This window comes from Lycorma delicatula, chromosome 1, assembly GCF_047948215.1.
Source record: "Lycorma delicatula isolate Av1 chromosome 1, ASM4794821v1, whole genome shotgun sequence".
Lineage (NCBI taxonomy): Eukaryota > Metazoa > Arthropoda > Insecta > Hemiptera > Fulgoridae > Lycorma > Lycorma delicatula.
Genome location: NC_134455.1, coordinates 243,619,071 through 243,645,482, shown reverse-complemented (window position 1 = coordinate 243,645,482; position 26,412 = coordinate 243,619,071). Strand labels below are relative to the sequence as shown.

General features: G+C 28.9%; 1 protein-coding gene across 1 annotated transcript in view; it reads right to left on the bottom strand.

Moving 5' to 3' along the window:
• Positions 1-26,412, bottom strand: part of LOC142317792 (KH domain-containing, RNA-binding, signal transduction-associated protein 2-like) — a 322,082-nt gene that overhangs the window by 131,105 nt on the left and 164,565 nt on the right. The window contains exon 3 of the mRNA XM_075354341.1: positions 1,810-1,926. Within this exon, the coding sequence (XP_075210456.1) occupies positions 1,810-1,926 (117 nt within the window). The remainder of the gene's footprint in view (positions 1-1,809; positions 1,927-26,412) is intronic.

The window sequence follows — 26,412 nt, the reverse complement described above, 5'->3', positions numbered from 1 at the left end:
TGAGTAAAATGAAAAAAGACACATTGATGACTGATAAAAAAACTAAAAATATTAATATAAATGTAATTCAGGTCCAGATAAGTGAGGGGTAATTATTCTGACTACTATATCATCATTTAAAAAATATAGTATATATCATTTAAATTCACATAATAAATAACTCTTAATTTATCCCCTTTTGTTATTTTGAAGATCACAAGCCATAGATCACAAGTTATATTGTATTCCCTTACATTAAAACAGTAATAATAATATTTCTGATAAAAAAATCAAACAGACTAATGCCCGGAATTAAACTTGTGAACAGGTGAATTAGAAACCGCACGCTAATTTACCTAAATGGCTATCAACATCGTTCAACTAGATATAACGATTATGGTGTATGTGAAGGCATACTTCATATAACTTCTTATATGAAGTATTACTTCTTATAAGTACCTCTTATAATTTATAACTTCTTATCTGAAGTTGATTGCTATGTTAGTAACTAATATTTTTTGATATATTTTTAAATTTTTTTAATAATTCAGATAATTAAATTCAGAATCATATTTTAGTAAATGCTGCTGAAAATAATAGTAATATATTGTTTTTCCTTTTCGATTTTATAGGTTTTATAAATTTTAATTACATACACTACCGCACCCATAAATGACATGACATTGCTCCTAGCGGGTGTTATCTTCTGTGATCAATGGTAATCGGATCATTAAACGTAGCTTTAAATGTCCCATAGCTGTAAATTTCACCTTACTTTAAAACCCACAAATTTCACGGTGCAACACCTGAGAATTTCTAACTGTTGTAGAACTATCGTTTTGTAAAAAGATGTGTTTATGTCCTGTTTAGTTATACCTTTTAGTTAAAACATAGGATAAAATAATGAGGTTTTGTCAGTACAGTACTTCATCTTTTTTCTTTAGAAATGAAATTTTACCCATCCACAGTTAAATATTTTTCAAGGATTATTTGGTAAGAGATGAAAAAGGTATCAATTTAAATGTTATGTAATATTTTATTTCTTTAAGAAGAATTTTTATAAACTACTACATAAGTAATTGAATAATTATATTTTGGATTTAAAAACTCAAGAAATATAATAAATATAAGCCTAATTCTAAGAATATATTTTCTACTATTTACTGAATTGTAAAAAAAATAGTTTAAGAAACTAACTATCCTGATAGTGATCAATCATTGATTCTAAATCAAATTTCACATCAAATATATGCAATTATGTAAATAAACAATAATCTTCAGAAAAAAATTATAAATAAAATATTTAATTTGGTTGCAATTACATTATTAAATATTTTTAATATTAATAGTTAAATTCATATAGATTTCCATTAATTTTATTAATGTTAAAACGATTTAAAAATTTTATTTTTTGAATATAATTTATATGTGAATCAAATAAAAGAGAAACGGAAGGCGAATGACACTGACTTTATTATAAGATTTCAAGATGAAATTACTACGTTTTTGTTTAAAAAAATTACAGAACAAAACATTTTATTGTTTTGATTAAATAATTTTTTATCGAACATTAAATGAGTTTAACTTACACGTTAATATTCATAATCATGCCTAACAGAAGATTTTTTGACAGTCAGTTCTATGTTACTATAAATCTTTGCTACAAAAACAATCTCAGTAGATTTTTTTTATTATGTGGTAAATCTGCTTCCACTACTTAATCCCGATGTGATTTATGCAATAAATTACTATGAACCGATCAGAAAAAAGTATTTAATATTAATTAAAAAATTATTATGATTGTAATAACATAATTTTTCTTTTACTTACTTTGTGCCTATCTCTCATTGATCCTCGCCCCAGAATTGCCATTTTTGTCATCGTATCTTCTTGAAGCCTTTTCAAGGAGTTGCCCTTTGGTCCCAACAATTTACCGACAAAGTTAAACTGTAACAGAGATAGAAAAATCCGTAATATTTAAGACGCTTTACTGTATATTATTTAGTTTTATGTAATCTATTATTATATTACATATAACATATTTTTGATCAGTGTTATTATTATTTTTTTTTTTGTAAGGATGTCTTCCTTTATTTCTAGTGAAATTTATTTTTATTATTTGTTATCAGATATTATATAATAAACAATATTATCTTCTCTGTCGTGATAATTTTGGAACTTAATATGTAGGTAAGTTCTTCCTTTTCATTAAATGAACCTATTGCCTCTCCTGGTTGCTATGGAACGGCTTCGGGCTAGTCCAGATAACAATTGTGAACCGGCGTGTGTGAAATTTTCTTCACCAATTACAAGGAAACGCATGTCCTTGGAATATTCCACAAGGGATTCCAGTAAAGTTACCCGACATAAACTGATCAGGGATCAAACGGATCACTGATCACTTACAACATGAGTGGAACCTCAGGGAATGAAAGTGGATCTGAGTCTGATGTAATGGATCTACATAAAATGACTCCTGAATGGCAAACGATTCCGGTTATACGCACACCCAAAAGTATCACAAGGTGATACTTACTTACTAGTCTTACTAAACTTACTTGTTACTAATCACTACGAGCATCTACCGATGGAGGCGTCTTGTGCAAAAGTTGAATAGGCAGAACATGTTAAACCTCCTTCTATCGTACGGTAGGGAAGCTTACATTACGACGTTATGTTAATTGTTGGAATACGTAGTGACGAAAGCTGATTTCAATGTGCAAGGTATAAATAACAAATAACGATATAAAAATTTATAATTGGAATTTTTACCAATAATATTATGTATATATATATATATTATATTTAATAATATTAATATTATTATAATTTTTTTTTTTTTATAATATTTTATGATATAAAAAATTATAAAATTATTATTCAGGTGATACGAAAAAGTAATCTTGTAGGTCACACACATACGAGGCGAGATGAGACAGCATTCAGAATGATCTTGAGAAATCTTCATCATTCTATTCCTTTAACTGTAAAAAGACGACATGAGAGTAAAAGTCATTAAATTAGGAGTATTTTCAATGCCCACCGTAGATCAACCAGAGAACTACTATTCACATTCTTTATGAATTTAGATCACGAAAGCAACAACAAAGATGTATTTGAAATTAAGTATTTTGCTAATTGTGGCGTAAAATTTGACCCCCCCCCCAAAAAAAAAGAGTTCCATGCATCGCACAATGTATCCGGTGCCAACCATCATGCTAAAGAATACTGTATGCAACCATACACAACGATGCATTAAATGCGCAGGTGAACTATCTACTGCTAAAAGAGGGACAGGAGCACACCAGCAACCGGTACGCTTTGCCATTAGGATCACCCAGCAAATCATAAAAATAAATTCTTGGGTGTATGAAGAAATTCTCCAGAGAAAGAAAAAGCAAAGAATCAGTTATGCTCCTAAGATTATATCTAAAGGATTCCTGGGCTCACATAGTTGGTCAGTAGATTGTGCTAAAGACGACTTTGTATCACTAGGATGGATTACATTCTAGTGGGGTACATCCTTATTCAGATTCATAAGAATCTGATTAACAGTTCGAATAATCAATTCAATACTCGCTCTAACATTCATCCTAGGCTGAGGCAGTAAGGGGTAATATCCGTGACGATTCGACTTCTTGTGATAAAGTTGAAAAACTGGCTGCTAACTTCGAATTGCTGATGAAGCAAACAGGGAATTTGATGGATCTTCTTACAACAGTCATTTCTAAGATCTTTCGATGAAAATTTACTTAAAAACGCAGTATGAAATAGCAACAGTATTTTGGACCGGCGAGAGAAGGTGGAGACGCTATTTACTTGGATAAACGGAACTTTGGTTTTATCACAGAATCCCATGTACAGATTGAAATATTTTGTAAAATTCAGCGATTCAAATTGTATTCGACCATCAATGTTGGTTGTAGGGCCCAGAGTGTTCAGTTATTTTGAAAAGAAATAGGGTAAAACTTATGCAGCTTCCTACTTTTGAGGATGCTCATATTCAGATGACTTCTGGGGAGATACTGGAAAGGATTGGGCCACTCAGACTTTCTTCTATTCTGCAACACGTCATGCTATATGGGAGGATATGTTTTGTGAGTACTTCAACAGGCTCGTTAATAAATTTTTCATTGCAAATGGTGATTTGTACACGAAAAACATATTCCGGGAGTAACGCATATCAACTACATGTGGAAGAACATTGCATCTGTCTACAGATATTTTGCGGTTGAATTTTATAATCGAAATAATCCCACTAATCCCACTTACTGGTCTACGAATAGGAAAAAGGTCTCCGACTTTCTAGATTTTTTTAACTGCTCTAGAATTGGTAATTTTATACCGACGTGCATATTGTTTACGATTTTACATCTGACCACTGACCATTTATAATTCTTACCTTTAATACAATGATTGTATTAAGATAAATTCCCCTAACTTGCACTACAAAAAACCGATTGGGGGTCTTACCAGACTGGATGGAGGCAGAGCTGCCTTTATATATTCCACTGAGGTGTGCAGATAATATATACGAAGCCGCGAAATACTTAAGCTCGACAATGGGGGAGGATTCTTGCCGCTCCACACCTACTGGGAAGCGTGCTGATTGGGCAAGTAGGGACTACCCAAGGGAGCTTTTAAACCTGATTTCTGATAGGTGAAGAATCAGGAGAAGATGGCAGCACTACAGGAAGCTGGAGGAAGGACAGCTCTGAATCGGGCTGCTAAGAGATTAAGGAGAACTCAATAAGATCAAGAACAATTTATTCAGGTATTTAATTGATAATCTGTCTCCCTCTCAAGAGTGACGTTTACTTATTAAAAGTTACAAAGAAGTTTGGCCCCTAATTAAATAGCCCTAGATTAACAGTCCTATCCTTCTGAGTGTGCCCACAATGACCATTTTCTTTTAGAAGAGGTATCTAGTTACTCAGGGTGATTAAGAAAGTAAGAAAGACTCCTGGGTTCAACTCTGTGACACATAAGATACTATTTATGCTCCTTTTTTTAGCTATATTATACATAATATATATATATATATATATATATATATATATTATATATTATACATAAGAAACCTGTTTAATGGAATTTTTCGAAAGACAAACTTTTATCTGGAATGGAAATTCTCTCAGGTTATGATAGGCAAGGTAAACCCTCGCTGGAGTTATCTTCTTACATGTCGATTAGACTCCAGCCGACTTCATTTAAGATCTTCTAAGATCTAATTTGATACTAATTTACAATACTAGAATTAACAATAAATAAAAATGTATTTATTGCTGCCATTTTGTAATTTGTGAAGGTATTTAATTCCTAATTTTTTTATAATTTTGAAACATTATTACCAAGACGCTTACCAAATATTAACGTGATTCATTTATCTGAACTTGAGATATAAAGTTTTATACAAAAATAACAAAATGGCAGACAGTGGGGGAGAACGAAGGAGAAATCGCAATTTTCCTAAGGGTTTTTTGTTTAGTTTTACTAGTAGAATCCGAAAAAGTATAGGCAGTCCACCATTTTAGAAACATTCTCTATACTTTTGGTTTCAACGGAGGAAACCGATTGTAAATTTCTCCTGCACAGCAAAAAAATAAAAAATCATATTAGGTCTATACTTTAATTGTAATATTATTAACACTGATAAAATATGACACTGAAATCCCAAATAAAACATTGACATTTTTGAAACTTAAAACTGCATAAAAAAGCTTACGTTATGTAAAATTTGAATTCAATTAGTTGTAAGTGCAGTCGGTTCAAAAATTTAAAAATCCGACTTAAATAGCTTTCTTAATTTATAATTTACAATTTACTGCAAAAAAATCTTCATAGGACGTTATTATAGTTTTAGAATAAAACTTCTAAGTGGCTACCATGCAGTATGTATTTAAAAATATAAAATCCATTGCAGCTCCAAGCACCTAATTAATTTTGTAATTAATAACTATGTTATTAAACGTTCGACAGAATAGAGTTTTTATCTTATTTTTATTTTTTTGTAAAGATATCAATTTCCTGTCTGTTAGAAAGCTATAAATTTTGTTTTCTCTATGCTTAGAAATTTTAAAGCAAGTTAGAAATTATGTCCGTGATTTCCGTACTTAAAATGGTTTACATTACAGTTTCAAATGTCAATTATCCCTAATAAAGATTCTTTGAACATTTTCATTACTTTTCTTAACTCGTTTTTACTTTTTCGATGAAAAACTAAAATGATCCTATGAATTTTTATTGACTTAAATTTAGGGATTTTTTTAATGAATCACAGAAAAAAAAAATTATAAGTCACCCTGCAATTTCGAAGATAATTGAAACATTTAATAAATAATAATAATAGGGAATATGGTAGAAAAATATAAAGACTAGACATTGTTTTTCTACTTCCCACTGAATCATCATTAAATAAAAGAAAATTATGAAGTTTGATGAATTGAATTGAACAAAACTTAATTAATGTTAGCTGTGACAGTAGTTAAAAGTTTTTATTTTTAATACTTTAGTTTTAATCGAATTTTAGTTTTTTTTTTTTGTTTTACGAGCGATGATAACGTGAAAACGTCTTTGCCCAAAAAAAATTTACTGCAGTCCATCCAACTTCTAACAATGTCACTGTTGCTTCGTTTGCTGATGATACGGCGATCTTAGCTGTCGAAGATGACCCAACACTAGCTTCAGATAAATTACAGTATGAGTTAGATCTAATAAACTAGGGGCTGACTAAATGGAAAATAAATGTTAATCCGGCGAAATGAAGTCATGTAATGTTTGCAATTCGAAGAGGGGACGGCCCAAGGTCCTCTGGATGGTATTTTTATCCTTACCACGTAAGGTATCCAGGTTACCGTACGTGATCAATACCACGTCTGAGTTTGAAACATCATGTGAGATGTTTCCAGCATCTCGTCTCCACCATCTACTGACGATGAAAACATCATGTGACAGAAAAACGGAAGCAGCTGAGCACTACGTTTAAACGAACATCCTGATTGCTACGCAGAAGGTCTCAGTTGTTTTGACTAATAAATAATTATTTTTACAAAGTGTTTCTGAAGGACCTTTGATATTTAGGTTTGGGAACAACATTCAATGCAACAATGAAATTATTAAGTGGTTCCAGAATAAATTATTTAGGAGCATATCAGATTATATGTAACGCCGTTATTTGTAACGAACAGCGATATCCATGAGTATCTAGGGTTGCTATATGTTCACGAGGAGATTCAACGACTCTAAAATCGAAATTACGGCTTAAAATCAATGAAAACTATCTGGCTCTCAACCTACTGGACAATAGTGAGTATATTAGATGTCTGAAATGACTCCATGTCTTAGGTCTCGGATATAATGTATGATATTTAGGGTAGAAATTTTCCATTAAAATATTATCATTCTTCGTCTCATCATCTTATTTTAAAGTTTACTGATTATAATTCTGTTGTATTATTTCATATTTTTGTATTTCTTTTTTTTAATACTTTTTTGTAATCGTCTTTTTATATTTAATTTTTCTTACTATATGTGGGTTTTTAATACAAGTAACATATACGATTGCTTTTAAGTATTATTTTGAGGTGTTTCAATGGAAACATCCTCTTTCACGTCATTGTTTCTTCCAGTTTACATGTAGTTTTTTGTATATGAAACTGATTAAAAATAAAAGTTTAAAGCAAAAAGAAAAGTTGATCTAGATTACTCAAATTTTTTAATGTTTTAAGTTTTATTTATTTTATTAATCTATTCTCAAAATAGCTCAATTTTTAGTAGTTATTTTACTAGTAACTAATAAAAGTCTTTACAGAAACTAATGACAGTAATAATCTCATTAAATCTAATGTTAGTTAAATTATTATTAATGTTAAATTATCTTCATAATTTATCTTTGTGATTTTTGTAGTGGTTATCCCTGAAAAAATATAACAGCTTTTTTGCTTCATATTCGGAGATTTAATACAAGAAATGTTTTTGTCAGAGATTAATTATAAAAGCAATTAAAATTTACCACTTAATTTTAACATTTAATTCGAATTTTAGTATTAATTTACGTGTTTTCTTTGTTTAGTTTCATTTAGACAATATAATTAAATAGTCTTTTAAAAATGGTGGTAAGGCAAAGGACGATTAAACCTAATTTCAAACAGTACTTGGACTATCAGATTGCAGTAAAGCTACACCATCTAAAAAATAACTAGTTGAAATTTCCATCGTGTCTGAAGCACATTGAATGTTTAAGATGGAAGTAAACGAAGAGGAGGGCTGGCTTACCAGCTATTATTACTGCCTGAATGACCAGTGTAAGGTATTATGGAAGTGGATGTCAAGAAAAAGCGAGAAAGATAAAAGGAAAGAAAGAACGATGAGAAAAGGGAAATATGATGTGGAAGGGTGTGGAAGTACTAAGGGAGAAGAATGACAGTGTGGGGGAAAAGCGAATAGTGGTCTGTGATCAACTGTCTGATTCATTATAAAGAAGAAGAAGAAGGAAAGGAGATATATTAAGATCGTGACAGTATTATGATAATTCGGGTAGATAATTTTATTTTAAAAATATGACTAATTTATTTAATTTTGCTGGCTAATCTATTTCTTAAATAATAAAAGAAAATAAATTATATTTTTTTCTCTAGTTTAGTCATTGTCTTGAATTATTAAAGAAGGAAGAGGGCTGTTTTAAGCTGAAGGGATTCGCATTTCAAAGATTGTAAAACAGATTATAAATACTCGTTTTATAATAAATAAACCACGTTATCGTAGCAGTCTTAATGAAGAATAATTTTTATTGTGCAAGATTAATCTTATCTAATGCATAATCTGAAATTTTGAATTTAAAGAAGAATAAAAATGAATTTTTTTAAGTTTTTTAGCCAAATTAAAATAAAATTACCTCACAATATAGTAATTATTCATATATTTAAACATAACGTTTTATAAGCTTCATATTTAATTCAGAATGTTACATATTGTAACACAGGAAGAATTGCCGCACGTTCTGAGAATAACGGAAATATTAAAAGTTCTTGTTTCAAAATTATAGAAGATAACAACATGAAATTTTGGAAGGATAAGTGATTTCTGAAGTGCTTGTTAACCATTGTAAATTATAACAGATTATTAATTCTATAAAAAAAACTGATATTGAAATATATTAAAAAGAAAAATTGTAAAAATACAGTTAGAACGTTACACGTTTCTACCACAACTCTATAAATATGAAAAAATTAAATTCATGTATAAATTAGGCATAAAAAACTTATTCGAAAACTTTTAATAGAATTATAAAAAGCAAACTTTACGTAAAACTTACTCGTATTTTTATAAATAAATAAATATATATACACCTACATATATTTTAAACTTTTTCTTAATTTTTTCATGCAATAAGTTTTATTCATGTGCAGGTAATTATTTTTAAGGTAATAATTAGATTTTTATGTTGTTATTTAAATAAATACGGGAATCTTTTACTGTTTTACGCATACACAGCAGACTGTTCAGTAAGGTACTGTACAAATTTTATAAAAAAATAATTTAAATAAAAATTTTTAATTCAAATTTGAAAACTTTATTCAAAAAGAAAAATCACACCTTCTAGAAGATATCATTGTAGTAGCCGAAATTTATTTATAAAAATCAAATTTTTATTTACTTGCTAACTTATATTATGTTTTCTTCTTTTCTTAATTTAAGAATCTTTGCAAAGATCTCTGCTTAGACAGAATATATGAAAATTTAAATATATGATTAACATAATAAAAAAGTGAATATATAATAAATGTAAAGTTAAAATATATTTTTCATCTCACAATGGTAATGATAATGGCAATGGTATGGTAAACATATTTTAACGTAAACCCTACACTTATTTTAAAATTATGATTTTAATCGTATATTTATATTTTAATATGTTCTACCGATGCAGAGATCTCAGCAAAAGCTATTAAAATAAGCAAGAAAGAAAAGAAACATATATTAAGCAGTAAATATAGTAAGAACTCTATTTTATAAAAATATAAATAATTAATAAATTTACGGTTTTAATAGATTTCATAGTTAGTTAAACAGTACTCAACATTAGTTTTAGGTTGTTAATATCAGTGAAAAATATTTGAAAACTGCGAAATCGCATTTCATTTAACATCCAGGTGGCAATAGGATTTTCAATCAGTCTGAAGCTTGACTGAAAAAAATGGTTTTAATGAAACTCGTTCTTCCATGAGAAACTTTTGTACTAAGTTAGTATGAATTACTCCTAGAATTCAGGAGTATCTAAAATGGCTGTCTCTTTGTTAAGAAAGATGGACAAAGCGTTATGCTCAATATAGAACTAATGAAGTTACAAAATAGCTATAAACACCTGTTCATATATCACTAAATATTCAACTCTTCTAATGAATGGAAGAAGTTAAAACTATTTTTGAAATATTTAGTTAAAAAAAACGCTCTAAAAGGTGCCCTGTTTACTAATAAATCATTTAGAAACTCCGTGTAAAAGCATCAGTGTTGATAACCAGTTATTGTCTTCAACGCGATATTACTATTTGGATTCTTTGCTGTACAGTGGAATGTTGCGGATGTAGTGATGATCTTTATACCTGAAATTGAATGTAAGCTTCTTTTATAAGTGTTTTCTTATAAACAAATTAGGTTACGTAGATAATGCTTTAAATACTTAATTGCTTTAAACCTGGTCTGGAGATACGGAATACACCTTTGTGAACGATCACTACAACTTGAAATACAAATTTCACTGTGTCAAACCTTTAAATACTAAAAGGTTTTCAGCCAGGATGTTTAAAAATCTTCACCAGTGTTCCGCGGTAAGTTCCAAAATGAAGAATAACAAAATGACTTTATTTTAAAAAAACTGACAATAAAAGAAGAAATTGTTCCAAGAGGTGAAATATACCTCCAAAATTTTTAAATGCATCTAAATTCTTTAGTCAGTTACCATATACGAGTAATCATAAAATGTGTAATAATAAATATATTACCATATTGTAATTTCTTTCCGGTAGACAAGAGACAGTATCAGCGGTGTTGATAAAAAAGTATCCTAAACGACTCATCATAATGTTTTTCTTAATATCTACCAAAAAACTACTTTACATTAGTCTATTTTTACATTGAGATAAAATTTTATCATCGATATCAGTTCGTGGAAGAGACAAGAAAATATTGAAATTTTTACTTCTATCTGCAGTATGTTTTGAATGATGTTTCTTGTTTATTTGTTTATAGAAAAATCTAGATAAATAATAATGAAAATTAAATTTACCGTCAATTTTATTTTGTCCGGATATTACTTGAAGATTTAATGTTAACTGATATCTAACAAATAGACTATATTGTATATAAAAAATATGTGTGTGTATATATATATATATATATATATATGAAATTAGATACTAAGGAAGCTGGTAATTAACTTCTAAAATATCATTCTGATTATTCTTGATTCTCGACGATTATTACGCACAGATACCTTCCTCGGCATGTATTAGTTTATATGTCAGCGTTTATCGACGTGAACTGTCAACCAGTAAATTTACCAAGCTGTTTAAAACTGAGGTTTGACAAAGCATGTATTTCATAACATATAACCTGACGGTGAAAGTCAGCCGATTTTAAGCATTCTTAGAGACTAAGCTTGAATGAGCACGTTCTTTACCAGGGATTTCCAACAGTAAGGAATTCGTCAATACTGACACTTGTATTACGACTGCTGAAAAGAGATAGATACAATAATCTCCATAATTTTCTGTAAAGTATATTAGTGAATACCTAAAAATCATATAACTAATGAATACGGTGAAGTTCATTTTTAAAACGATAAAATATTCTTGGAAGAATCATCTAGACGGTAAAACCTCGCCAGTAAATATGAAAGTATGCTACTGATAAGGTGTTTTAAACCCATCGATAAACCAGGACAAGTATTAAATATGTCAATTTTATGATCGACTATAAAAAACGCAACAGAATTACCATTTTAAAACATATTAGTGTTAAACACATCTTAATTGACTTAACAAACAGGGTTGTAGAACATCAGGTGATTAGTAACGGTTTTCTTATAGCTAGTTAAAATGTCTATTGTACTCTTTTATGGCTCTCTCTTTTTCACTCACTCTGCAACATTACGTAATTATTTTAGTTTTTAGTTTACCTGCAATGCGACACCATTTAATAATACGTTATTTGAGAGCCGTTATAATCTCTGTGGTTGTTTGTACATAGTAAACCTATTTGGACTGAATGTCGCCAGTATTTAAAACGGATTGAAATACTGATATGCAATATTGTAATCAGTTCAGTTATAAAGGTTACAAAAATAAACAGGTTTTTTGAAATAAAATCAATTTATGCTTATTAAAACGTAAAAATATATTTAGAATTAATTTGAAAAAATTCTATATTTTTTGTTAGTTGTTTAGTACATATTTGTACGTATTATTTAATAAAGTATAATATTTTTATTAATTATTCCATTGTTTAATTTCAAAATCCTAATGAAATTACATTTAGAAAAGAACTTATGAAATTGTTTACAAATGATGCAAATAAATAACAACGAATCACGGATATTGTGATTATAAAAAAAATCAAGATTACAGTATTAAATTATAATTCTTATAAGATATAAGTAAGAAGAACTAAATAAAAGATTAAAATTAAGATGGAAGAGTAATGAACCACACTATTTTTATAGTTGGACAAAAATACAGTTAACCAAAAGAACGTGAAGTAATACAATTTGAACTTGATAACATACTGAAACAGACATTGATTCCGAATTTGAAACAGACTTAATATACTGTCAAAGTTATTCGTTCATTTCGTAAATTACTAATTAAAAAAATACATTTTTACCTCAATGGAGTTTTTTATAAAAATATTCATATTTTATTTAAAATATGAATATAGTTTATGAGTAGATGTTCATAAAGTATAAATGCATTTTTACGTTGTATTCTCACAACAAGCAAGTGATTCACAGAAATGTGTAAATAAAAATAGGTTTTTAGTCAGAATGGCAGCATGTGGACGAAAGGATGAAAAGGAGTGAATGAGGAAGAAACGCTTGAAAAGTAATCAAAATATTTTAGTCAGAGAAGGAAACGAGGAGAAAATTAGTAAAAAATCACTGTCTGTGAGAAACTTATAAGAATTGAAATAGATAGTACTGACTATAGAAAAAATACCATGTTAAATATATGTAATAGACAAAGAGATATACAATAATAGATAACAAACAATGTTTAAGCGTTCTATATAAGAAAAAAATAAAAATTGATTATAAAACTCTTACCGGCCCGATTTTATTTGTTAAACAACGAATAATACATATCACATTTACAGAAATAATACAATTCTTATGATTATTCATTGTTTAATAAATGAAATCGGTCCGGTAATAATTTACTGTAACACATTTTTCAGTTACAATTTTCAGTTCAATGTTACAGTTTTTAGTGTAACACATTTTTCTTTATTTATATATATATATATATATATATATATATATATATATATATATAAAATTTGTAATATATATATTTGTTCCAAAAATGGCTGTAGGATTTGTTTAATTATAAAAATTAAGACTGTGTGAAATATTTCGGGTTTCTTTATTTAAAATTAAAGTAATATTGACTATAATTAAACATGAAAAATAATAACATAAAGTTAATATAACATTATATAAAAATGTATACTGTTAGGGATGGTAAAGTGTTCAAAAAACTTAAATAAATTTGACTATGATATTTGTCGGGTAAGGTAAAAATTGAGATTGGAATAAACCAAATTTTTAAATTCAATATTAGTGCGAAGAAGGGAAATTAGTGTGAAATACTTTTTTGGCTGTGCTGTTAAAGTTTCAATGCACAACGTTATCGAAGGTTAATAGTAAACCCCAAAGGTTTACTATTTGTGAAATCTATCCAAGTTTATTCTCCCTTGCTAATAATATAATGACAATAGCAAGCAATGATGTTCAATTGATATAAAGACGAGATATTGAAAGGCGGAAACTAAGAAAGTGGTTTAGGAGTAGATGTGTGTTGACAGAAGTAATTTGAATTATATTTAAAGAAGATAATAAAGTTAAAGGAGAAAATTAGATAACTGGGAAATTAAACTTGTAACAACAAAAACGTTTCATCCGTGAAAGGATTCAGAAAATAGGGATAATAGAAAATAACAAATACAGCGTATTATGCTCTTAAGATTATCAAAGTATATTAAGTAGGAGAACTGAATTGAAACTAATTTAAAAATATTTTTGAACTTCTTCAAGCAACTTTTGCCGCTTATATTTATCAATAAGGGAAACTTCTTGAACCACTGATTTATGTAAATATTTTCAGTATTATATCTTTTCAAAGATCATACCATAACATCCATCCTTTAGAAAAAATGTACGACCAATTCGTCGTTACTCTCATGCCGATATTTAAAAGATAAGCAGGTTTTCTAAAAATGTATAGTAACAATTTAAACCGTAGTATGTAATCTGTTACTCGAAAAACTTATTGGTCCTTCTTGGAGTGCTGAAACGAAACAAACTCCATTTACTTATGAAAAATTACTAATTTCATACTTCACTAATTAAAGAGCATTAATTTAGGACAAAGTATTACGTTATAACTTTCATTCAACCCTTGGGGAGTTCAATACCAGTTCTAAAGTAAATTCTGCAGCAATTCGCATAAAAATTAAAACAATAATAAATAGTTCTTAACACCCTTTTGATTATTGTTTATGCTTATGATTTTAGCCTCCAAGCAGTAAGTAAAGTAATTTAAAATATTAGAAATATTAGCACAGGCTATTGCTTAGAATGTTTTCTATACTGATGTCTCAAAAATATTCACTTTAAGACTATTTTATAGGGGAGAAATAGACTAACGTTTCCCATTTTTGGTAAATATTTCTCCTATAGAGGTATTAATATGTTTTTATTATTTTCTGTCCCTACTACGGATAATCTAAAAACCTGTAATGTTGGAATCTTTAGAAAAAAACACTTTTAATGCAGAATTTAAAAAATAAATTATTTATAATTTTCTAAAACTTGTTTATTTAGGAGACTAATATAAAATAATGTAGCATTAAAAAAAGTTTTTTTTAATCAGAAAAAATATTACTGCAGGAGTTTTCAATCAAACAAACAAACAAATTACATATCGCTTTTATAATTGTAGAATAATACAATTTCTTATGAAAATTGTTATAATGATAATCTTTTAAAACATCACACAAAAAAAAAATGTTATGGAATAATGTGCAAAAATAATTTTTTTTCCAGCAAATTTCCAAAAATTAATTTAGATTGCAGCAGTTAATTTATGTTGTTAATTGATCTTCTCTTCAAAAAAAACTTATCAGAAAACAAAAAATCTATATTAATTACTAAAAAAAGAGATATATATTTTTAACAAGTACTGCTAAAAGATAAAATTAGCTAATACTGCTTAAATATGTAATATTTAAGCATATCGTAGACTGTGTAGCTAAAAGAACCATTTGTCAAGTAAAATAAATAAAGAAACAATAAAACTTCAGCATTAGCTTTGTTGAGATAAAAATAATGTATTTATTATCTTTAAAACCAACTTGCTCAGATTTCCAGTGTTTCTGACATCTATCTGTGTAACTAAGCTGTTTTGTAAACTCGTAATTTGCAGTTACAACTCAGAGTTACAATCTGCCGAAAAGGCTCTCTGAGTAGTTAATGTAATCGCATAATTCGTGACGTAATTTTGCTAATACTTAAAAAAATATTTGAAGTTAACGAAAATTTATGATGTATTTTCAAATATATTAAAATCACTTTTACATACATTTTGAATTAAAATAATGAGTCCCTTCTAGTGTTTAATTCAACGGAAACATATACAAATAAAAACGAATCTTTCAATTTCATTTGTGTTATAGTTTGTATTTCTTCATGAAATACGGGTAAATTCAAAAATAGTTTTACCTGCATGCATAGTTTTGCTTGTAACGAGAGTTCAATTCAAGTCAAGACGTATTAGGGAAAATATAAGTCTAAACGGAGAACCTTTGCAAATCTTTAAAGATATTGAAAATATTAACTGCATTTCTGATGGCCAGTACATTATAAAAGTAAAGCATAGTTTTTTAAAAGGCAACATCTGAATTTTCGATATTTTTGTGTAGAAAATACATAATAATTTTTTAATATTGGACATTTTTTTAAACCTGGTGAATAAAGTGCTACAGCCAATTTAGAAAATAATGTTGTCCTCAGTTTTGGAAAACTATGAACTTAACTTAATTTTTATTTTTATTTTTAATTTTTAGGTATTCATGCTTTAGGACTTATAGCATCACTTTAAAATAAATCTTTGTCTAAAACTATCTAAATTTTTGTCGTAAATGACGTTGAAAATTTTCCATTTGATGAAGTATTAAGCCAAAGACCACTATTTTATTAAAAACCTATATTTTGGGAAAAGGTACACTGAATTACACTTCATGAATCTATTATCTTTCAATAATAAGTAAAAGAATTCGAAATACTTCGTCAATAAGAAAATAGTACAAAGTAGGAAAGGTTCTTTGTAGGTCTTACAGTTTCCATTACAGGTTCCAGTTTTGGTTTCCTAGAAATTAACACTATCTACAAATAGTTATAACAATTATGTAGTTGCTAATTTTCTAATAAAATCTTTAACCATAGTTATCAGCTCAACATAATACAGTAGTTGATTTGTAACGCAAATTGGACTACTCCAAGACGAATATGTTTAAAAATACCGATTTCGAAATAGAAATAGTTTAGGATGCAAAAATTGGCTTTAAAAAAAGTAGGTGGCAGTAAAAAATTCAGTACATCGGCACGAATAACTGAATTCTACTTTGACTAATATAAAGTGGGCTTATGATAAAATACAATAGTGTAGTGTAAGTAAATTAAAAATAGTAGAACTTCCAAATACATAGAGGGGCATGAAATAAAAGCCGATGATATCAAGAATACTTTAGGCTAAAACTTTAGCCAAGTTTTTAAGTATACGTAAGACACATTGAATTGTACCCAGAATTTTCCGGAAGCACTATGGTTTGAATTTGAATAGAGCCAGAATAGAAACCAAAAGCAAACAAATCTTGGTTTTATGAAATATTCGAAGTCAGAAAAGATCTTACAAAGCTCTCTATTCACTCTAAAACTTAATCTACTCTAATCTTTCTAGTAGAAGAAAAGTGTATATGTTTAGAAAGGAGGTTAAACTAATTCGAATACATATACATATATATATATATATAAATACAAATTTAGACTTTGGATCTGAACCTGTTATCTTAAAAACAATAAATAAGAATGAGCATCCTTTATTACTGGAATCCCCGATTTCTTTCTATTGCAGTAGCAGAAATTTATTACGAAGTTGAATACAAAAGGTACAACACATGTAAAAAGTAACTGCAGGAAATTTTGCTTACAACAGTTATTTCTCTGTTTACCTTAATTTTTACTTAACAACATTCCGCTTATAAAACAGACAGCTGAAGTTACATATAACATACAAATAACAAAATAACATACAACTTTAAAATTCGTTGTATTTAACACTAAAATTTATCTCTTTTTTCAACAAGTTGAATTTATTCACAACTTTATTCTTGTGTATTACAGTTTGTTTTTTAGTTATAAACCTACAATTAGTTAAACGCAACCTTAAATCAAATTTTTAATGTTTATTACATATTTTGTAATAAACATTTTCAAGTTGTCAGTCGGATTTGCAATACGGTAGTGAATTACCGGTTTAAAACAAATTGCTTCAGACGCAACTTGGAATACATTAATTTAACTAGGAATTAGTGTAGGAGTCTGTTCTGCTCTAGCTCTTTCAAGGTTTGTAATCCTACCGTACTTGTAATTATACGTTACTTTTATACAGTATTTTTCAAGGATGCTTCTTCGTCAGATGCTACTTGTAGTGTCTTTTTAAAAAATCTGCTTTGAAAATATATGCAGCGATTAGAGAATACTAACATGTCAGAAAGAGTCCGTTTTCTGACTTGTAAAATACTTCAAATATAAAAAGTATTTTATTATTTTATATTTTTGCCTTTACACTTTAAACTGGTCCTCATTTATTTTAACGTTATCAGATATTTTATTCTAGTTAGTTAATTTTACCGGAGTAAACTATCTTACAGGCAATGTTTTTTTTCACAGTCCCATCTTTCTCACTGGTTTTCATGGTATTACTATGACTAATGATAAGAGTTTAAGTCGTCGATGTAGGATGGAGAACGTAAAACTGTATGTCATTGAGAATAGAGTCATATAGAATTTATTTTATATTCCTTTATATGGAGCTTATCTAATTGTATTAATCTGAACAACATAGTCTTTAATATTGACTTATTAAAGAATTAATTTTGCAAGAAATCAATCTCGCGTAATATATTTACGACAGCTAAAAATGGAGAAGTGACGTGGTAGAATAAATAAGAAAAACTAGAATAAATGGAAAAGTTAGTGTAATGGAAGAGCAGTGTGATATAGTAAATTATTTAAGGCAAATATACGAGTAAATGGTACTTGAACTTTCAGTATCGTCAGTTTTTTCTTTTACATCTTGAACTATTACAAAACTTAATTCTCCCATGGTAGTCATCTACAGAATGGTAACTGATGGGGATAGTAATCAGTTACTATTAAATTAATTTTAATGAACCGCATTTCAGCAGGTGTGTACAGTGCTATTAATTGAAGTACTTAAATTCGGTTCTTAAATTTGGTTCTTACTATTTATCCGATAGTTCTTGTTAACTGTCTGTAGTCCTTGCTCTTAAAATTTTTAAACTACACCTTAAGTTATGAAGGAATTCCCTGAGACTTGATTTACTCACCTGAAAAACATGTAGGAAGATGGTAAAACGTAACAGAATTCCTTGTAGTTGACTTTGGATTCGATCAGCAAAATATCTGTCTATTTTAATACAAAATTTAACCTAGTATTTATGTGTATGAAATAAAAAATGTCCTATAAAAATATAAAATTTCCGTATTCAAGAAACAAAATTAAATATAAGCGAAACATAAATACCATCATTCTCATTTTCATACGGAAATTTTGAGTTGGAATTCCGGTCAGCCTTGGCAAATAAGATGCGGAAAAAAATTAATCTCATCCAATATATATATATATATAAGCAAGAAATTAATTCATTTTTTGTTTACTGTCAGTTTGAAAAATTTCGCCCGAACATTTTCTGTGTAATTTGTGCACCAATATATTATTTTATACTATTATACATATTCTGTGTACGCCCGCCCGATATATATATATATATATATATATATATATATATATATATACAAAATGTATAATATTTGTATAAAATAATGTACTGGGTGTACAAAGTGTACACGCGAAATGTTCAGGCAAAAATCTTTGAATTAACAGCAAATAAATTGAATTAATTTCTTGTATATTGTCAGAAGTTGAAATCACAAATTTAATTTTTTTTTTAAAAGATCACCTATCCTTACTAACTGATACTGTAATAATTGTGATAAGGAGTATGAAAATATAAAAAGTCAAAACAATTTAAAAATCATGCTTTCCAAAGCATGCTGAAACAGCTCCTCACACTACTGAAAGCTAATAAACATAGGGAATAAAAACCTTCAAAGAGAATATTAACTAAAAAAAAAATAAAAAAAAAAAAAAAACCGAGACTAAACTACACTGAAATACGAGTCATATCGTTTAATTAAATTTATTTTCGTTTTCAGTAATAAAACCTATAAAGTTCAATTTAAACAAAATTCATTCTTTAGTTTCTTAGATTATTTGTTTGTTTTCTTCAACCAGTTTTCCAGCCACTGCTGGGTCTGAGTGTGTGTTTATAGGCAAATTATATTACTGCTACCTGCTTGCCAGGCCTGATGTAGCTGCAGACTGTAACATGTTTCAGGAGTGGTAACCTAAGTCTGTTTCGGACTACATGTTTACCGGTTCATTACTTATTTAATTATATATATATATATATATATATATATATATATGTGTGTGTGTGTGTGTGTGTGTGTGTGTGTGTGTGTGTGTGTGTGTGTGTGTGTAGTGTGTATATATATATATATATATATATATATATATATATATATATACAATTTAATAAGCTGTGTTTATACAGGATTAAATAAACTAATATTATGATGAATATAAATAAATGTGTTTCAAAAGAATGATTGGAATCATATATGAAATATACTTCTGTATAAAAAAAAACTTTAAAATTTGACAGGTGATATTAATGGTTATATCACCAACTTGATTGTAGTATCGAATAATAAATCTGACATGTAATATATAGACGTACATGAGAAGTTGGTATTTATTAAAAATGAAGATTTATGTATGAGATTTCTGATAAAACATCAATATTGATAGGTTGCAGGAAACTTATAGGAAATGAAAAAGAAATGATCTTTTAGTAAGAAAACGGAGAACCGAGTTCATACCATGAGCTAATGTAAAAAGTAAATTAGAAAATGTACGGCGTTTTATAATATTTCATGAAGAAAAATATTAACAAATAAAAATTTTATTAAACTGTAAGTGAAACAAATCTTTGTTGTATAGAGTAAAGAACGTGTGGACAATTTTTTCCTGGTTCCACGAAAGAGAAGAGGTTTCAAATTCAAATCAAAATCAAAATTCTAAGTGAAATCAAAATCATAAAATAATGTTTTCTAAATTTCATAAAGTCATAAATCCCGATTTTAGAAAAATGATGAAAATTAATTAGACATTTTAGCAAAACTATGCGTACGAAGATGTAATTAAAAAAAAGTAAATAGATTCTTAAAAAGTAGAAGTAAAAGTATAAAAATATTAATAAACATTGTTTCAAAGAAAAAAACAAATTAAACAAATTTTAAATGTGTAAATTTTCATGATTTAATTAATCAAATTTTTTTCAGATACTAGACAGTGACGTTGAAACACATCACAATAACGTTCTATATACGAACAGTTCTTGGAAAGGTTTAAAAATATTATTTATTCTTAGTGAAGTCTCGTAAGCAAGCGAACAGAAAACGGAGAAAAATAGGTAGAAAATGGAAAACCGAGTTCATACCAAGCAGCGAACGTAAGAAGTAAAATAGAAATTGTATGGCGTTTTATAATATTTAATGAAAAAAATAAATTTGCACACATAAACCCAGACATCCCGCGAATACCACGGGGTATTCCTAGACATCCTACTGGGTAGTGGAAGCGAGCTATCCAGGAATTCAAAAATTTCTTCATTGACATCCCGCGAATCATGCAGCTTGAACACAACGCATAGGTGCGTGGCAAACACATCCGTCTTTTGACTGTCACTGCACACCCATCCATAAGATGATTTTATAGATGCGGAGGACAATGACAGTTTTTTGAACTTTTTGTTCCTCTTCACAAAGAAACCTCTATTCACGTCTATATAGAAGGGATAAATTTTCAAAACAGCTTCTAAATGTTTCGTTTTTGACTGACCTAACAACCTCTTATGTTTGCTGGCAGCACAGTTAAGAGCAGTTCAGTCTTCAAGACTGAACTGTAGAACTGGCACCTCCAAATTATCCTTTTATCTGCAATAAGTTCTATCTCCTCCCTAGAGTAATTCCTTCTTTTTATTCTCCACATGCGTTGAGCGTTATGCTGCCTCCTATATGCTAAATGTCAAATGTAGGGTTGCGTCATCAATTTCATTTGGACACTTCAATGGTACGAGAAAAACGAATTTGTCAATGAAAACTTTTTGTTAGCTATGAGATCATTTGTGATCTACAATAGGTAGAAGTATTTTATTTTAATGTATTAAAAGAAAACAATACATTTTAATTATATATCAGCAACGTAGAAACTCCATTTGACATTTTTTTTAATGATAATTACATTCTAAGAGTTCTTAATTGACGAAAGAGTACCTGGCAGTTGGTTGGGTTTGAAGAGAATTATGTGGTGGCTTCATGAGATTGTTGTCTTTTGACTTTCCTCTTGTAAGTGAGTTCCGGAGCATCCCTACACACAGACCAGCAGTAATCCGCAAGCATTGCTTCATTCCAACGGCCGTGATATATTTGTCCCATTCCAGAAATATCCTGATGGAATTTTACTCCGTGTTTATCACTGACATCACCCCAACTAGAAGGGAAAAAGTCCAGGTGTGAGTGGAGAAAATGAATTTTAAGGGACATGTTGCATCCGAGTTAATGGTATTTTTGCTGAAGTACTGTCACCAACTGAATGTAGTTTTCGCTTCTTTTGTTGCCTAAAAATCCATGAATGATTCCCTTTAAGGCTTCCCGAGCTTCCTTTGCTTTCCCATCTAAAATTCGATCAAACGCAGGATCCTTTACAAGTTGTCGAATTTGTGGCCAAACAAAAATACCTTCCTTTACTTTTGCATCACTTAATGTAGAAATTTTGTTTCTTAAATACTTAAAGGCCTGGCCTTCTCGGTTCATATTTTTGAAAAACGTTTTATCAAATTCAGCTTTATATGAAGGGGTGTAAGAAGAACATCTTTTGGGTTCACGAGAGGCTCGGCAACGACATTTTTCTCGCTAGAGTTAAGATTTCTTGCAGGCCAGTCTGCTTGAATATGATGTGAGTTCCTCTTACCACTACCGTCCCACATACATAAACAGTAGCAGTATTTAGTGTAATTATTGAAAATTAGGGTAATGAACTCTTCTTCATTGAAAATCCTGCCTTTATAGGTGGAGTCAAGCAGAAATAGTAGTTATATGAACGGGTTTTAGGCTTCCGCTAAACCATAGGTATAGCAAAAGCAATACATTGTTTTTTTATTTTTCAGCCATTCTCGTAGTATAACTGAAAAAAAGTTGGAACATATATCTGTTGCCCAACTGTAGCAAAAGTACGCATATAGTGGCAGCAAACCAACATTATGACAAATATTTTGTGTCGTTCGTTGCATTTTGTGTTCTTTTACGCACTTTTTCCCGACTTTAATTCATTTAATAAATATTTTTCGAAATCTTAAATTCAATTTACAGTAAACAGTAAAAGAAAATAAAATTATATAAAAAAATTAGATTTTTGTGTGCTATTAACACTAAAAATTACACTGATAAACATAATTTTTGTTTCATGCGATACATGATGCTAATCTGTTTCTTGAAGCTGAAAATGAATATAAACTCAGCAACTTTCTATCACCCACCATTTTTGAAAACTTTTTAAATTTTAATTAAAGAATTTTTTTTTCATTTTTCAATGCATAGTTAGCTTTAAGCTTCTATATTGTATTTTGTTAGCTCATTTTTTATTGTTTAACATGATGTTAAACATAATAACATAATTTTTAAGCTATAAATATGCAATACTAGACAAAGAATTAAATTATATCTTAGTCACATATGACATCATATCTAATACTGAAGGTTGAGACTTCATGGACAAGATTAATCATGTTTGTGTAGCTCAAAACATGTAGCGTAAAATAAAACACAGCTTATTAAGTACCGGATTTAGGAATGAATTAATTTTGTTCAGTCTTATTTCTGTCTTAAGTTTGTTAACAGTGCAATTTCATAATGCCAGTGTCACAATTGTGTAAATGATGGGGATGCCTTTTTTTATGCATGTGTGAGTTTACCGTAAAATCAAATAGAAAAAAAACATTATACGTTTAATTAACAAAAGCATATTATTTGTACTTTCAGTGTAAAATTGGTGATCAGGATAAGACATGGGCTCCTCATACAGTATGCACTAATTTTTCTGTATATTTATGAGCATGGCTGACAGGTACACGTGTAAAATATCCTTCACTGCAATCTGAAATCAGGCCTGTACCTCACAGTGAAATTATTCCAATCCCTGAACCACCTGTGAATGTATGTTTCGAAAGCGTAGAAAGAATGAAAGCGTCGATGAAGAATCAGGCAGTACTGAAGAATACAAAATGATTTTGATTTTTAATTATCCTCCAGTAAGCCACACCTTATATCACAAGGTGAATTAAATGACTTGGTTAAGGATTTAAATTATACAAAAAATCAAGCTAAACTGTTAAAGTCAAAACTGCAAGTTTGGAATTTACTTCAAAGAAATACAAAATTTCGGGCTTTCAAAGCCGACAAAAGAACATTCTCAGTACTTTATTGATGAAAACAATTTTCTTTATTGCACAAATTTTGATGAGCTTATGTTGCACTTAGAACAAGTTTATAAACCTGAGGACTGGCGCCGTTTCATAGATTCGTCCAAGTATAGTTTAAAAGTGCTTCTATTACATAACGGTAAGAGATATTCTTCGATACCAATAACTTACGATATTAATTTGAAAGAGACATACAATGTTAAGAAAGTCGTTTTTGAAAAAATAAATTATAAAAAACGTAGCTGGAGCATATGTGGTGATTTGAAAGTTATAGGTATTTTGTTTGGCATGCAGTTAGGCTACACTAAGTGCATGTGTTTTCTTTGCGAATAGGACAGCCGAGGTAGTAATAAACATCATGTTAACAAAGAGTGGAAGAAATGAAACAACATAACTCCAAATGGGAAAAATATTATTCATGAGCCCTTAGTTGAACCGAAAATAATATTTTTACCTCCTCTGCATATTAAGTTAGGACTAATGAGAGTTGGTCAAAGAGGATGTATTTAACTCATTGTTAAATAGTGTAGAAAGTGCAGCTTGGGCTTCATTTAAAGATGTTTGCAAACGTTTTCTCGGCAAACAAAAATCTGACAATTACCACGATATTGTTGGTCAACTTCTTACTTCATACAGAGCTATGGAATGTAAAATCTTTTTGAAAATACATTTCCTTCACTCACATCTGGAGTTTTTCCCGGACAACCTCGGAGACGTGACAAACACGGTGAACGTTTCCGCCAAAACATTTCAGTGATGGAAAGCCGCTATAAAGGGAAATAGAATACTGACATGCTAGCCGATTACTGTTGTACATTAATTCGATAAGTGCATGAGGCAATTTTTAAAAAAAAACCATCAGTGAAATCATTCTAACACAGGTATAACCATGCAAAATTACAAATTATAACTATATTTTCCCTTAATTTTTTTTTTGAAGCGTAATTTATTTAAAATTAAGGATGATAAAAAAAATTGTATTTACAGATCTTTAATGTACTTAAAAAAGCAATTCAAGAAATGGTATCACATTTAGAGAAACATTATTATTATTATTATTATTATTTTTTTTTTTTGTCTATCGGTGTTACTGTAACCATTGGAGAAAAGTCTTTATAATTAATTAATTAATTTTTTTTCCGAATCTCTTCCATAGAAATCAGGTATCTGTTCTATTATTGTCTCATTCTTTTTTTACTTGAATCTTTTATCTACATAAGGTAATATTTTAAGGATAAATAATAGTCCTGCCTTTTGTCTTCCTTTTTGTATGTGAAAAATAACAAAAGAAAACAAAAACAAATCATTATGAAAAACCTACGAACTGTTCACTGTGTCTGAAAGGAAGAGGGGATCAGACTGAAAAGGATGATGTTTTTTTTATTTATTTTTTTTTTTTTATTCTTAAATATAAATTTAAATGTTGATTTAAGCAAGGTGCATATGCTTAAGTGCAATGTATAATTTACAATACTTCGGCGATAGCTTAAGTGGTATCAACAGAAAATATATTACCGGTTTTTATTTTCACTATAGGAAAACGTTAAATTTTCTAAACATTCTGATCAAAAGACTACAATGCATATACTGATTTGAATATATGTATATATGTTCATAAGACATGCTTGTAAATTGAATCCGTAGGAGTACATAAATAAATGAATAAATAAATTATTCAGTCTTTTACTACATACACAAATTACATATGTATTGCTTGCAAAAGAGTACCGTTGTATCACAAGAGGTAAAGAGATTATTGTGGTACAGAAATAGAAAAAGCGGAATGGCCTTAAAAAGAATGATACGGTCGCTTTACTGCATTTATAGATTACATTATATCTCTGTAGTTATTGTACACCACAGTTTTAAAAATAGTCGCAATAAATAAAATCTTTACTCGTCATGTAAAATCGAGTTTTATACTACATTGACAAGATGTTTATTTGAATTGATGATTAATAAATTTTAACATGATTTTCATAATAATAATAATAACAATAATGATAATAATAATAATAATAATAATAATAATAATAATAATAATAATAATAATAATAATAATAATAATAATAATAATAATAATAATAATAATAATAATAATAATAATAATAATAATAATGCCCTGAGGTAGATAATCCCCACGTCCGGAACACAACATCTATGTTCCACGTCCAGGGCGGCAACAGCTGTACCTTTGTACATCACATATAGCTGGCTAACGGGGTTCCGAGTAAATTCCTCGGTTATGCATTG